Source organism: Haematobia irritans, chromosome 1 (assembly GCF_050003625.1).
Source record: "Haematobia irritans isolate KBUSLIRL chromosome 1, ASM5000362v1, whole genome shotgun sequence".
NCBI classification, from domain to species: domain Eukaryota; kingdom Metazoa; phylum Arthropoda; class Insecta; order Diptera; family Muscidae; genus Haematobia; species Haematobia irritans.
This window is the reverse complement of record NC_134397.1, coordinates 274,143,445-274,160,107: the sequence shown is the minus strand read 5'-3', so window position 1 is coordinate 274,160,107 and position 16,663 is coordinate 274,143,445. Positions and strand designations below refer to the sequence as shown.

At 34.3% G+C, this 16,663-nt stretch overlaps 1 protein-coding gene across 2 annotated transcripts in view; it reads left to right on the top strand.

Annotated features, from left to right (window-relative positions):
- The window catches only part of htt (huntingtin), a 152,649-nt gene that overhangs the window by 27,650 nt on the left and 108,336 nt on the right, over positions 1 to 16,663 (top strand). For both annotated transcript variants that reach the window (XM_075294654.1, XM_075294652.1), the window contains 2 exons: positions 6,424 to 7,353; positions 14,292 to 14,789. In XM_075294654.1, the coding sequence (XP_075150769.1) occupies positions 6,424 to 7,353; positions 14,292 to 14,789 (1,428 nt within the window). The remainder of the gene's footprint in view (positions 1 to 6,423; positions 7,354 to 14,291; positions 14,790 to 16,663) is intronic.

Here is a 16,663-nt window from a genome sequence, read left to right as displayed (position 1 = left end):
TTTTCCCAAACACGATTGTGCTCATTCCCTAACATACTCGTAATTTTCACTTCCACGAAATTTTTTAGTTATTGGCACCTTTCTCTGTAATACAAATAATGTTGAAGAAATTATTCACTTTTATACATTTTTTTTAAATTTTACCTTTCGCCTGCACGGAGAATCGAACCGAGGACCATACAGTTTGTAAGCCAACACACTATCCACTGGGCTACGTAGCTGTTATAGTCACCAGTAGATAATTATCGTTTTAAGTTACATTTATATAGCATAGTTTGCAGCGCCCACGAGCCCATGCAAACATAACATTATTTAACAGAAACATACATTTGTTTGCCACGTGGAGCAGTGGTTAGCATGTCTGCCTTGCATGCAAAGGGTCGTGGGTTCAATCCCTGCTCCGACCGAACATTTTTTTTGTTTTGTTTTTTTTTTTTTTAATTTACACATTTATATTTATACTATATTAATTTTTTTAAATGAAACATCGAAATGTGCGTTATTAAAGATTTATAGTCAGTAACAGTGCTTGATATAAACGAAATTGAATGATTTTTGGATAAAATATTATTTTTTATTGCAAAAATAACAATCTTGTAATAAAAATCTGTTTTCGTACAAAACTTTAAAATTTGGAAGGAATTCAAAAACTAACAAAAGAAGAACGTGGAGTCGAGTATAAACATACATACATAATTTTATAATATAAACATAAATTTATTTAGGAGTGAACAGTTTTTTACTAGCATTTAACACCATCGATCTAAAATTCCTTTTATTTTTCTTTAATAATTCATTTTAAAGAAAATAAACTTTTTAAATTGTTTTAGCTGTAAAAGTCGAACTTAATGCCCGCTTTTATATTTGATGGTGTCCGTCAACTCCTCGTGGACTACTTTTTAATAAAGAGAAACTAAACTTTGTTTTTTTACATTTTACTGTGTAATTTTTCACTATTTCCTCCTTATTTCATTTTACCGTCCCAACTCTAAAAAGAGTATAGTGCCCTTTCGTTATTTTTATGAAGACCCCTGATTTCTTTCAACGAACCAAGAAAAAAATAATGCCAAAATGATAAACAAAACACATGTCCACACATACATAAAATGCTGCTCTCAAGGCGAAAACATAAGCTGTTTGTTTTTCAAATGTCTATTCTCTTGGTTCAGAATGTATATTCTCTTTATTCAAATTAAATAATATTTAGACTTAAACATATCAAATTTTTGGCCTTATCATAAAACAGTTTTCCGAAACAACATACAAGCGGTTTCACAGAAATTGTTCTCTTTTGACTCTTTTGCTGTGTTATATTGACATCTTTCGTCAACTCTCCCGGTTTCCATCTCTATTTCTCTCTATACTCTCTCTGTCGCTTTGAATAAAATATCACAACATATGTATGTTTAGTTGAAATTTGTAAATTTATATATGTTTGTATTCACACATATGATTTTTATGAAACATTCATGCCCCAAACATAATATATTCTAACATATTAACATAGATGTCCCAAACATTTAGTGTTAGTTTAGGAAAATTACATGTTCGCACTTAAATATATTGTGGTTTAAAATCGTGCCCGAAACACATTTTGTTTATATCGGAACATATGAAAAACATATTTTTCTAACAGTGATATGTTCTTAAAATATGAACGCGAATTTTGGTTATAATAGCATTTGTGAATTTCTCTTATATAAACTGTTTTCCTTGTCCAAAAGCCGATAAAGTCGTTTTGTCTTAAAAATGATTCAACTTAAAAATGGTTATCTTTACATGAAAGAAGGCTAGGGTCAATTCTAAAAAATGTTAAATTTAAATTAATGAACTAGTCTTTAAATTTGTGGAGTTTTTGTATCTTGACCACAAACCAAAAAAGCGTTGAAAAATAGAAGATGTTTTTCAACAATTTATTTCATTTCATTCATGAAGAAAAAACTGAAAAAAACGAATAAATTCAAATTTGACTCGGAATGAATACCAAAATTATTAGTGTACAAAATCTTTGGAACCGGACAAGCTTTTTTTCAGTGTAACAGTTTGGCTGATAAGTCCCCGGTCTAACAAAGAAAAACACTTTTTTTTGTCAAAATTCGTTTTTATTATTCAACATAGTTCCCTTCAAGAGCGATACAACGATTATAACCACCTTCCAATTTTTTGATACCATTTTGGTGGTACTCCTTCGGTTTTGCCTCAAAATAGGCCTCAGTTACGGCGATCACCTCTTCATTGCAGCCAATTTTTTCCCTGCGCGCATCCTTTTGAGGTCTGAAAACAAGAAAAAGTCGCTTGGGCCAGATCTGGAGAATACGGTGGGTGGGGAAGCAATTCGATGCCCAATTCATGACTTTTTGCCATCGTTCTCAATGACTTGTGGCACGGTGCGTTGTCTTGGTGGAACAACACTTTTTTCTTCTTCACATGGGCCGTTTTGCCGCGATTTCGACCTTCAAACGCTCCAATAACGCCATATAATAGTCACTGTTGATGGTTTTTCCCTTCTCAAGATAATCGATAAAAATTATTCCATGCGCATCCCAAAAAACAGGCAATTACTTTGCCAGCGGACTTTTGAGTCTTTCCACACTTCGGAGACGGTTCACCGCACGCAGAGAAGAAACATGATTGCCACAATCATATTCGAAGAGCAAAATAATATGATAGCAGCTATTTTTGCGGCGACCATGTAACATTTTAACCTGAAACCATGTTGGCTCAGTGAACATGGTTCTAAGAAAAATACAATTGTCCTCATCTAAAATGTTATTATATTGATAAAAAGAATTTTGTTTCCATTAAAAGACAATGGTCACGATCTAAAATGTTATGTTATTCGTCAAAAATGTTTTTCTTCTAGTTAAAAGAACATGGTCACAACCTAAAATGTTTTGATTTTTATGAAAAAACTTTTTTTCGTCGTCGAAAAAAGGACGCCACTTGAGAAAAGAAAACACAAAATCAACTTTATTTGTTTTTATTTATTTATAAACTAATTCATTGTTTATTTGTATTTATAATGTCGTGCAAGCAAACTTCACATATTTTTACACACTCTAGTTTGGTTCAATTTCAACAATAAGTAATCATTCCATATTTACTTCGTGCCCATCAAATGTACAAACGCAGACATCATGTAACTGCAAATAAAAATAAATTATACCATATATCAAAATGCAGAACAAAAACCAGGTATATTTTTTTCAATTACACTTTCCTTTTTGGTATTCACATAAAACCACGTGCCATTTCTGAATAAATAAATTAACACAAAACACAATAATTCCGTATTCTCCGTCCATTCCAAGAAACAATCAACACACGACTGACGCGCAAAATGAAAATCGTGTGTACCTGCTCAATGTTTTTATAAAATTCTTGTCGCTGCAAAAAAATTAAAAAATTAAATGGTCACGAAAACAATGTACATGGTCTTTATGGCCATGTAATGGTTGTAGACATGTCTATACGTAAACTATAAAAATATTTTTTTTCTGCAAAAAAGTAAAAAAATTGAATGGTCAGATACATGATTTTCCTGACCATATAATGGTCTCAAATTCTATCATTTAAATAATAGAACATGTTTGCGGCATTTGAGAACCATTTAAATGCTTATTGTCAACATATATTTTTCTCCGCTCGTAAATTATTTTTACAAAGACAAAATACATGGTTTTCGCGACAATTACATACTCTAAATAAGCATTAAATGGATGCGGCAACCATGTCCAAACATGTTTTTTCTGTGCGTGCGGTTGCTGTCCACTTAGCCGACTGTCGATTGGGAGTGTAGTGATGGAGCCATGTTTCATCCATTGACACATATCGACGGAAAAATTCGGATGTATTACGAGTTAACAGCTGCAAACACCGCTCAGAATCATCAACACGTTGTTGTTTTTGGTCAAATGTGAGCTCGCGCGGCACCCATTTTGCACAGAGCTTCCGCATATCCAAATATTGATGAATGATATGACCAACACGTTTCTTTGATATCTCTAAGGCCTCCGCTATCTCGACCAACTTCATTTTACGGTCATTAAAAAACATTAATTTATGGATTTTTTTGATGTTTTCGTCGGTAATCACCTCTTTCGGGCGTCCACTGAGTTCACCGTCCTCCGTGCTCATTTCAGCACGCTAGAATTTTGCATACCAATCAATTATTGTTGATTTCCCTGGGGCGGAGTCCGGAAACTTATTATCAAGCCAAGTTTTTGCTTCCACCGTATTTTTTCCCTTCAGAAAACAGTATTTTATCAAAACACGAAATTCCTTTTTTCCATTGTTTTCACACTAACAAAAGTTGCTTCACAAAAGACGATCTATTTCACAAACTAATTGACTTCCAGACGTCAAATTTTGACACGAGTCATTTGAAGGTTGGTACTATATAAAAATAATATGCATTTAATACTAGCGACACCATCTATGTGTCAGACCGGGGACTTATCAGCCAACCTGTTATGTAAGAAATAATTAAGGAAATAACGTTTTGAATGTGGTATTATTTTTTATCAAAACAATACAATAAATAAAATGGTATTGATAGGAACAAAACGCGCGATAAAAACAAATCTGTTATTTATTATTGGAATGGATTTACATTTACAAAAATTGGACAACAATTGGGTAATTTTCCAATAAAAGTTATTCAGTATAAACTTACAAGACAGTATGAATGGGGTTTATTCTCTTGGATAAAATTAGAAGAAGTGTACACGTTCACGAATTTATCATTAATTCAGCGGTTTTAAACCAATTAAAACGAAATATATTGATATTTCCTAATGCACTTCTATGTGACATTTTGCAATACATATATCGCACATTGGATTTGTTGATGATTAACCAGCTGATAATTGCAAGTTTTTACTGGGAAATGTAAACGATGGCCTTCCAGTAAAAATTTGTGATAGTAACCAAAATTTAGCGAGTACGCAAACAGAACTCATATGGCTTAGATATATCTAAGCCTCTCATTTTAAGTGAAATAAAGCTTTGAAGTTTTTTTTTTGTTTAATTCCAATCAAAAATGTGACTTTTGATACAACAAAATTTTGTTTTTTCTAGCTTTTAGCTATTGTTTTGGGCAAATCTAGCGGTTTTTGGTGAAACAATTCTGGCAACGCTTATATAGACGTATGTCATAATTAAATTTATTGGGTATAGGTACCCTCCATCATAAAATTACAAATGAAGTGTAATTGCAATAGGATTTAGTTACATTACTCGGAGTCGAAGTCGAGGCTGATGAAAAATGCTAGACCCGGAGTTGATCAAAATTAGCTCGACTCCATAGCCGTGATAATTAGAAATCTAGCCAACATTTTGGAACCGACTCTTGATGAATTGTATTTATAAGAAATGAGGACAGTATTACTGTGGCATTTCATTGCCGCTGAAAAAATTATGCTTGTTTTCACTGGAGTGAATGACTCCAATATTCTCCCTTTTCTATTATGTCAAATGATTTTTTTATTTTTGAAAAAAAATCCATGAATACTACTTCAAAAAATATCTACACTTATGCTGAGGCTCTCTTAGTTCTACTAGAGCTCTGAACAATCAAAATGCTACTGACATTTTTTGAGCGAAATCAAAATCATTTCACTTTTAGCGTGACTCTATTCTAAGTTTAAAGATAGTTGGAAGACTTTTAGGTGCTCTAAAGTCGGGATATTTTTATACTTCAGCACGGTATACGCCACATTCGGCACATCTCTTTACAGTCCCCACGCACACTCGATCATAAATGTCGTGACTCATGAATAATTTTACGAGTACTGAAAACATGATCATGATTAAAATCGAGAACGTTATACGAAGATATTATTTTCGTGATTCACGCTCACGCACCACATTTGGTTAACCATCAGCGTGAGTCACGACAATCGGTCGAAACTGGGATTGAACCCATGACCCATTGTATGTAGGGCGGACATGTTAACCATTGCACCACGGTGCTCTCTTGTAGGTCTGATATAATAAAATTTGCCGTGCTCTTCAAAACTTTAACAATTCTTAACATATGCATGAGTATTTAGAATGCATTAGATGCCCCATTAGACATCCTTCACATGTGTTATTGTAATATTTTTTTTCCTTATCAAGCAAAATCAATATTGCCTTTAGCCAATGACAGCATATGCCCTTTAAAGGGGAAATCATAGTGGTAGTTCTTTTTTTTAATTTTTGCATGCCAAAAAGGCAATGAAGAAAAAATCAACCAAGCCATCTGGCCTTGCCGGAAGTTCAATCTGACATAATTCATTTTCTCTTGTATACATATTTCTTAAAGGATATTATTGTACATTCTTGGGATATTCAATTCTCTTGTATGGGTCTTCACTTATACACTGCAATGTTTTCCTCTTTTAATTTTTTTTTTATCCTACTTTCTTCTTTTTTTCCAAGGGCCTGCAAGATGACATTCACACGGTGGTCATACAAGCATTGAATACATTCGATAAAATATTTCCATATGTGTTATTTAAATATATGACTATACCAACGACATCAGGAGCAGACATGATATCAGGAGAGGGACATGGAGTTGATATAGCATGCAAGCAAACATGTCATGGAAGACAACAACACAAAGAAACAAAACACAACAAGGAACAAGAGCAGCAGTATCAAGAAAAATATTGCCCAAAGGATGAAAATCGAACTGAAGCCACTCATCCGACAGCAAGAACACCAAAAACAACAACAACAACAAGAACCAAGCTACAGTGTATTTCAGGGCACTTTAACGATAATGATGGGATTATAGCTGCGCTTTTGAATGCTTTTCAATTGCATGCGAACAGCAATAGCAGCAACAATGGGACCGTTAACACTGATAGCCAAGATGCTGTAAGAAGCACCAATTCCAATAATGACATTATGAACGTTGAGGGTAATAGTGTTGGCAGTGTTGGCAAGGCTACATCCGGTTCCTCTTCTCAACAATACGTGCAGACTTCAACATCACCATCAGGCATCGGCTCATCTCATTGTTGTGGCCATAGCAGCAGGATACTATTGATATCACCAAAATTGTTATTGAATAAACTTCGTCTATGTCACTACAACAAATATTGGTTGGTCCAAAATAAATATGCCGAAGTTATTTCAAATTTAAATTATGCTTTACTACGGTCTTATTACGGAAATAACTATACCAGCACCATCACCAACACCACGACCAAATACAATGGCATTGGCCTCCAAAACCCTCACCATCATGGTTGTTCCTCAGACAACTGCTGCTGTTGCTGCAATGATGATGACGTGGCTGAAGGATGGTTTAGCTATGAAGACGAAGATGTAGATGGTACCGATTTTGTCTGCAGCTTGGAGGTTAGTATTCTTCTCCTTGTTTGTGTTGTATTCTCTCTTTTTTGGGAACTTTTATCAAACCAAACAAGTAGACGGAGCAAGGAACATATAAATTTCTCAAATAATCATTAAACTGTTTGAATTTCCAACTATGGTGTGTAAATACAAATTGAGAGTAGTGGTATCTCTCATTTCTATGCCGTAGCCATGGTTTAGGGACAGTATTTCTAGTTCTTTATGTATATCCATTGAAAGGAAGTTTAATGCTTAATGTTTATATATTTTTGAGGTTGTGGAAATGATTGTAGGAACTATTTGCAATATCAATATGTATAAGATTCAAAGTAAGGATTTACGGAGTAATTTTCCTCGCAGTGAAATTGTGCAATAGCAGATGCTTAAGAAAATCGCTCTAGCACTTCCATTCCCAGACAGTAGGTTCTTTTTACCGAACTTGCAAAGTGGAAGTTGTCCATTGGCCAGTGGTAAACGCCATTCCGTTCCTTGTGGTTCGAACAAAGATGGGTTCTCGTCCTATTCGGTATTTCGAACGACATTCAGAGATGTCGTTTAGACTACCGTCATAAGATCAGAATCTTGAGATGAACGATGAACGCAAAATAGCATAGATGAAATTGTACTAAATCATAGCATAGATGAAATTGTACTAAATCAGTACCATTCGAAGCCAAAAGGTACAATCATTCCATACCGAATGGTCACCTTGGGTTCGACGAAACATTATATTTTATTTTTGCAATTAAATATTATTCGGTGTTGGCATTACAATCCCTCGAGTTTAATTGATGAAGGAATCGATTTGTATGTTAAATGCGATGCCATAAATGGAATTACAGAAACTCAAAGCTAAAAAATATCAAAAATAAAAAAATATCAAAAAATTATCCCAATTAATATATTAATAAAAAATATCCAATGAAATACAATCATATTCGGAATGTATAATATCTTATTCTTTCTTAGATTTTGCGTTTTTAAAGAAATTTACTAGCATTTTAGGAATAAATTGAAAAGGCATAAATAAAACCTATTCGAACTTTCCTCGTATGTGAAAAGCATGTTTTTTTTTATCTAGAAGTGAGTTTTTCTGCAAAATGTCTAAAAAATGTATTCTTTTATTGGCGTTTTGTGCCCTGAAGCATAAATAAATGTTGTTGCTTGTGTGTGTTTTTTAATAAATACTTGGCCAGTATTGCACAAAAATCAAGCCAATAAACGAGACTTATTTTGAAGCTAATGTAAATATTGTCTATGTAAACTTTATTCATGAACATCATTGCACATTGGTCGTAATATACACAAAGGAGAAAGAGCATCAACAAAAAAATCTACATTTGCTTGATTTACTTAATACTGACTTTCTGATGAGAGAAAAAATAAACCGAAAGTCATTTTAATTTGTCGTTGATGATAAAATAAAATACAAATAAATATATAAATATTATGTTGACATCTTCTGTACACTGAATAAAGTGTATTCTATATGATTTATTATAAAAACATATGTGTATTGGAACCAGGGATGGAAAATGCAGTACTATAGTACTTTTTTCAATACTTTTTCACCTTGGTCAGTACCGTAGTACCCCCGAGAATGATTTAGTACCTTTTGTGTATACAGTTTTGAGCCGATATCAGACTTATGGTACAATAGTTTTGACAAAATATTTTAATATTTTGAGAAAGTCTTTAACGAACTTATTTACTAGGTCTTTTACAAAATTTTGTCAAAATTTTATTCTATAGAAAATTGTATCAAAATTTTATTCCATAGAAAATTTTTTCAAAATTTTATTGTATAGAAAATTGTATCAAAATTTGTATCAAAATGACAGTGGCATAGGAAAAGAGATATGTTTGTTTCGAATTCATTTGGCATAAGCCGGCTATCAATGTAAAACCTTTTTTCGGAGGGTTCAAGTGTGGTTTTTGTTGGGTTTAATAAACTGCCTGAATTTATTCTGATAATTGGTTGATAGTTTTGCTGCAAGTAGAGGATGCTGATGAGGAATGTGGTAATTCCGAAACGTGCGTCCATCCAACCATCTTGCAGTCTATAGGGCTTTGCCCAAATAAATTTGACAAACATTCTTTTCCTCTGTTGGTTAAGCTACTCTTGTAGTTTAGTCAATGTATGGTTTTAAGCTGAAATAAAAAAACGACAACAATGCTTAAAGAACAAAACCAACAATAACAAAACAAAACAAAAAAAAAAAAAAAAAAAAAAAAAAAAAAAAATAAAATTTTATTTCTATAGAAAATTTTGTCAAAATTTAATTCTATAGAAAATTGTATCAAAATTTTATTCCATGGAAATTTTTTTTCAAAATTTTATTTCTATAGAAAATTTTGTCAAAATTTTATTCGATAGAATATTTTGTCAAAATTTTATTTCTATAGAAAATTGCCAGTTTTCTTCGAGCGAGCTCTCACACATCGTCTCAAACAACTGTAGTTTTGAGCCCTCAAAATGTTAATTTGATGGTTCATCCGCCATATAGTCCTGACTCGGCATGACTGACTTAATGTTATTCCCGTACGTCAAAAATAAAATGAGAGGTCAAAGTTTTTCGACACCTAAAGAAGCGGTTGATGTATTCAGAATCAGAGAATGAAGCCGCCGAGTCGCGCCGCTGATTTTCGCCGCCGTCGAATATGGCGACTCATCTAGACTCAAATTTAGCCGCCAATTAAAATTTTGGCTGATAAGTCCCCGTTCTGACACATAGATGGCGTCGCTAGTATTAAATGCATATTACTTTTTTATAGTGCCAACCTTCAAATGATTCGTGTCAAAATTTGACGTTGTAAGTCAATTAGTTTGTGAGAAAGAGCGTTTTTTGTGAAGCAACTTTTGTTATTGTAAAAAAAATGGAAAAAAAGGAATTTCGTGTTTTGATAAAATACTGTTTTCTGAAGGGAAAAAATACGGTGGAAGCAAAAACTTGGCTTGATAATGAATTTCCGGACTCTGCCCCAGGGAAATCAACAATAATTGATTGGTATGCAAAATTCAAGTGTGGTGAAATGAGCACGGAGGACGGTGAACGCAGAGGACGCCCGAAAGAGGTAGTTACCGACGAAAACATCAAAAAAATCCACAAAATGATTTTGAATGACCGTAAAATGAAGTTGATCGATATTGCAGAGGCCTTAAAGATATCAAAGGAACGTGTTGGTCATATCATTCATCAATATTTGGATATGCGGAAGCTCTGTGCAAAATGGGTGCGGCGCGAGCTCACATTTGACCAAAAACAACAACGTGTTGATGATTCTGAGCGGTGTTTGCAGCTGTTAACTCGTAATACACCCGAGTTTTTCCGTCGATATGTGACGATGGATGAAACATGGCTCCATCACTACACTCCTGAGTCCAATCGACAGTCGGCAGAGTGGACAGCAACCGGTGAACCGTCTCCGAAGCGGGGAAAGACTCAAAAGTCCGCTGGCAAAGAAATGGCATCTGTTCTTTGGGATGCGCATGGAATAATTTTTATCGATTATCTTGAGAAGGGAAAAACCATCAACAGTGACTATTATATGGTGTTATTGGAGCGTTGGAAGGTCGAAATCGCGGCAAAACGGCCCCATATGAAGAAGAAAAAAATGTTGTTCCACCAAGACAACGCACCGTGCCACAAGTCTTTGAGAACGATGGCAAAAATTCATGAATTGGGCTTCGAATTGCTTCCCCACCCACCGTATTCTCCAGATCTGGCCCCCAGCGACTTTTTCTTTTTCTCAGACCTCAAAAGGATGCTCGCAGGGAAAAAAATTTGGCTGCAATGAAGAGGTGATCGCCGAAACTGAGGCCTATTTTGAGGCAAAACCAAAATGGTATCCAAAAAATTGGAAGGTCGTTATAATCGTTATATCGCTCTTGAAGGGAACTATGTTGAATAATAAAAACGAATTTTGACAAAAAAAGTGTGTTTCTTTGTTAGACCGGGGACTTTCAGCCAACCTGTTAATCGAAAATAGTTATTAAAAACAGAAAAACGTATTAATAATTGTTGTAGTTTCTGCTAAAATTTTGAACTTTTGATCTGCAATTATCCAATATTAGGTTTCTATAATAATTTCCCAAAAATCTTGCTCAAAATATATGAATGATATGTAAATTTGATTGTTAGATTAGTTGTACAACTAATCTCATAATCATTTCGATAACCTCAATTTGATTTTATAATGGATAAATGTCCGCCGCCGAATATACACATTTTTATCGGCTCAGACGTCAACCCTCCGCCGCCGGAGGCAAAATTTTAGTTTCAGCCTCCGCCGATAAAAATGGGTCGGCTTCATTCTCTGTTCAGAATGCATATTTTCGAGATACCTCAGAGTTTCAAAAGTGTATAGATCTTAATGGGGAATATTGTGAAATAACCAAAAGATTTTCGATGAATGATATTTGTTTTTGTTCTCTAATCCCGAAATACAAAGGGCACATTTACTACAGTACAATTATCAGAATATTCAGTATATTCCATAAGTTTTTTTTCGTGCGATTTTAAATGCCCAAAATGGAACAGGTTCCTAAGGGTTTGTTTTTTCATAGAGGAGGACATACAAAGATGAATATCGTAGTCTCTTTTCTACATCCAAAAATAACATTATGCTCTAGGAGGTGATCATATTCTTTCTCTGCTGTTTCGGTGTAAAAATTATATGTTTGACACTCATTTTATTAGCACATTATTTTTAAGTGCAAGCATATAATGTTCATAAATTGGTATAACATGTTTGGGACATATATGTTTATAAACGTCAGATAGTGAGAATAGAGAAAAAAGATGAGAGAAGAGAAGATTGAGAGACATATTACTTATGTTAAAAACAAGTAAGGAAAGTCTAAAGTCGGGCGGGCCAACTATATTATACCCTGCACCACTTTGTAGATTTAAATTTTCGATACCATATCACATCCGTCAAATGTGTTGAGGGCTATATATAAAGATTTGTCCCAAATACATACATTTAAATATCACTCGATCTGGACAGAATTTGATAGACTTCAACAAATCTATAGACTCAAAATTTAAGTCGGCTAATGCACTAGGGTGGAACACAATATTAGTAAAAAAATATGTGAAACATTTAAATCTGAAGCAATTTTAAGGAAACTTCGCAAAAGTTTATTTATGATTTATCGCTCGATATATATGTATTAGAAGTTTAGGAAAATGTTGGTATTTTGACCATTTTTGTCGAAATCAGAAAAACATATACATGGGAGCTATATCTAAATCTGAACCAATTTCAACTAAATTTGGCACGCATAGCAACAATGCTAATTCTACTCTCTGTGCAAAATTTCAACTAAATCGGAGTTAACAATTGGCCTCTGTGGTCATATGAGTGTAAATCGGGCGAAAGCTATATATGGGAGATATATCTAAATCTGAACCGATTTCAACCAAATTTGGCACGCATAGCTACAATGCTAATTATACTCCCTGTGCAAAATTTCAACTAAATCGGAGCAAAAAATTGGCCTCTGTGGTCATATGAGTGTAAATCGGGCGAAAGCTATATATGGGAGATATATCCAAATCTGAACCGATTTCAACCAAATTTGGCACGCATAGCTACAATGCTAATTCTACTCCCTGTGCGAAATTTCAACTAAATCGGAGTTAAAAATTGGCCTCTGTGGTCATATGAGTGTAAATCGGGCGAAAGCTATATATGGGAGATATATCCAAATCTGAATCGATTTCAACCAAATTTGGCAGGCATAGTTACAATGCTAATTCTACTCCCTATGCAAAATTTCAACTAAATCGGAGCAAAAAATTGGCCTATTTGGGCAAATGAGTGTAAATCGGGCGAAAGCTATATATGGGAGCTATATCTAAATCTGAACCGATTTGGCTGATATTTTGCAAGTTTTTCGAGACTCATAAAACATTTGGATGTACGGAATTTGAGGAAGATCGGTTGATATACACGCCAATTATGACCAGATCGGTGAAAAATATATATGGCAGCTATATCTAAATCTGAACCGATTTTTTCCAAAATCAATAGGGATCGTCTTTGAGCCGAAACAGGACCTTATACCAAATTTTAGGACAATCGGACTAAAACTGCGAGCTGTACTTTGCACACAAAAATACACCAACAGACAGACAGACAGACGGACAGACGGACAGACAGACAGACAGACGGACATCGCTAAATCGACTCAGAATTTAATTCTAAGCCGATCCGCATACTAAAAGGTTGGTCTATGATTACTCCTTCTTGGCGTTACATACAAATGCACAAACTTATACTAAAAGGTTGGTCTATGATTACTCCTTCTTGGCGTTACATACAAATGCACAAACTTATTATACCCTGTACCACAGTAGTGGTGAAGGGTATAAATATGTTTGCATTCATCAACATCAAAAATTGTAATTGCTTAAATCTAAACAATATTCAATTTACACATCAAATTATTCATTCGGAGCCTTAAAAAATAGGCTTAAGGTGAAACATAAAATATGTTTGCACAGTACAAACAATTTTTTTGCTTGCACAAATTCTGAAAATATATATGTTTGGGAGTATATGTTACAGAGGCAATTTTTAGATTCTGTAGATTATGAACATTAATCGATTATGAAAATTAATTAATCATAATTTGTAGATTATGAAAATTAATCGATTAGTCGCGATAAACGATGTAAAAGGCGACTTGTTGAAGTATATATTTCGACTAAGTTCGCTCTTAGTATCCCAATAGCTAAGTAACATAGCAAATTTCTTCATGTGTAAATAAGAATTTATTCCAAAACTCTTAAGACTTGGTTTAATAAAATGAGTTTAGTTCTTCTTTTGGTAGATGACATCGGTTTCCTTGTTATTTATTAATACCCACACAAATTTACAAACACACACACACACCCACCCACCAACTAATATGACTTTTCTAAACATCTTTGCAGAATTCATTGCTTGAAGAACTTTTACTATTGATTGCTGACGATGATGTTCGAGTTCGAGAATCTGCATCAAAATATTTGTGTCGTTTCATACTTCAAAATGCCAAATATTCTTCATCACTTCACCATCGCCTCGAACAACAGCATCAACATGAGTTCCAATATCAAGAGCAACAACAGCAACAGCGTTCCTTTATGACCCAAGATGATGAAATGGCTTCCTTGCATCGAACATATTGTGATAATATGAGAATGTTACAAAATTTCTTCGAGTACAGCATCTTTAACGACATGTCACCCGCAGTGCGTTATTTATTAAATCCTGAATATCAACAACGCCAACAGCCGGATCATGAGATATTAGGAATTTTGGACAGTATAATGACAATGCCAAGTTCAGAGGGGAGTCTATCGCTCAACAATGCTATTCAGACGGTGTTGTCTAAAGTCCTATATCGTCTTACAAACAAAGTGATGACATTCAAAGACAAAAATGTTCAGGTAAGTAATTTTGTTCAGCTTCAAGGGGAATCTGGGGTAGTTTCTTAATTTTTTCGCGATTGGGCTGTCTTGCAACTCTCAGACCACATACATTTTTAGGGGTTAAACATTTACATAAAGGGATATTAAGTTGAAGTAAGCGCTGGACGGAAAAATCAATGTGAAAGTATTTTTCATGTTATGTTTCGTTTTTAATAATAACGAAAAAATGAATACAGTTGACGTGCTTGCTTTGTAAACGAGATTTTGTAATTACTCCGTTTATTCACTGCTTCAATACGTTTCAACACAAAGTCCGACTTTCGGGAGAAAAAAATACAAAATAGAGAAAATTTTAATTGAAATACAGAAGTCCGGTTAACCGATACTCAGATTAAACGAAAATATCAAATATTTCACAATCCAGATACGGGTTTTATAACGGAGATAACCGATTAACCGTTGTCGGGTTTGTAAACGTTTACATAAAGGGTTATTAAGTTGAACTAAGCGTTGGACGAAAAAATCAATGTGAAAGTATTTTTCATGCTAAATGAATACATGAATACAGTACACATACACTGATGTGGCAGCCGCTGGCCAATGGATGGGGTCCATCGGGTCGATCCGGTACACAGAACCCGCCGCCGTGGGATCGTCATGAGATATTAATACAGTTGACGTGCTTGCTTTGCAAACGAGATTTTGTAATTATTCCGTTTTTTTCACTTCTTCAATACGTCTCAACAGAAAGTCCGACTTTCGGGAGAAAAAAAAAAAAATACAAAATAGAGAAAATTTCAATTGAAATACAGAAAACCGGTTAACTGATGATACTCAGATTAACCGAAAATACCAAATTTTTTACAATCTGGATACGGATTTTGTAACGGAGTTAACCGATTAACCGGTGTCGGGTTTGTACACCCTAATATATGTCTCATTGGTATAAAGACACTGGTAACTAGTCTAAAAAAAAAAACATCTTCTACACTAAAACAAATACTAATACTAATAACAATGATAATGTTACATGTACATTCGTATAAATTAAACATTTACATTATGTTCCCCCAGAAAGTTGATAAGAAGTTGCTATCCTATACACTGAAAAAACTTTCCCAGTTCCAAAGATTTTGTCTTTATTTTAATTATTTTGGTGTTGATTCCAAAGATTTGTGTCTAACTTTGTTTATTATACCCTCCACCATAGGATGGGGTTATATTAACTTTGTCATTCCGTTTATAACACATCGAAATATTGCTCTAAGACCCCATAAAGTATATGTATTCTGGGTCGTGGTGAAATTCTGAGTCGATCTGAGCATGTCCGTCCGTCCGTCTGTTGAAATCACGCTAACTTCCGAACGAAACAAGCTATCGACTTGAAACTTGGCACAAGTAGTTGTTATTGATTGATGAAATTGGTCGATATCGGTCCATAATTATATATATGCCCCATATAAACCGATCCCCAGATTTGACCTCCGGAGCCCCTTGGAAGAGCAAAATTCTTCCCATTCGGTTGAAATTTGGTACGTGATGTTAGTATATGATATTTAACAACCATGCCAAAAGTGGTCCATATCAGTCCATAATCATATATAGCCCCCATATAAACCGATCCCGAGATTTGGTTTTGGAGCCACTTGGAGGAGCAAATTTCATCCGAGTGAGTTGAAATTTGGTACATTGTGCTAGTATATGGCCGCTAACAACCATGCCTAACTAGGTCCATATCGGTCTATAGTTATATATAGCCCTCACATAAATCGATCCCCAATCACACAAAAATTGGTCCATATCAAGTTCACAATTGTATATAGCCCCCATATTTCAATTCTGGCTCTCTACGTACCGTGCAAAAAGTCCATATCGATTTGTAATTATTTGTA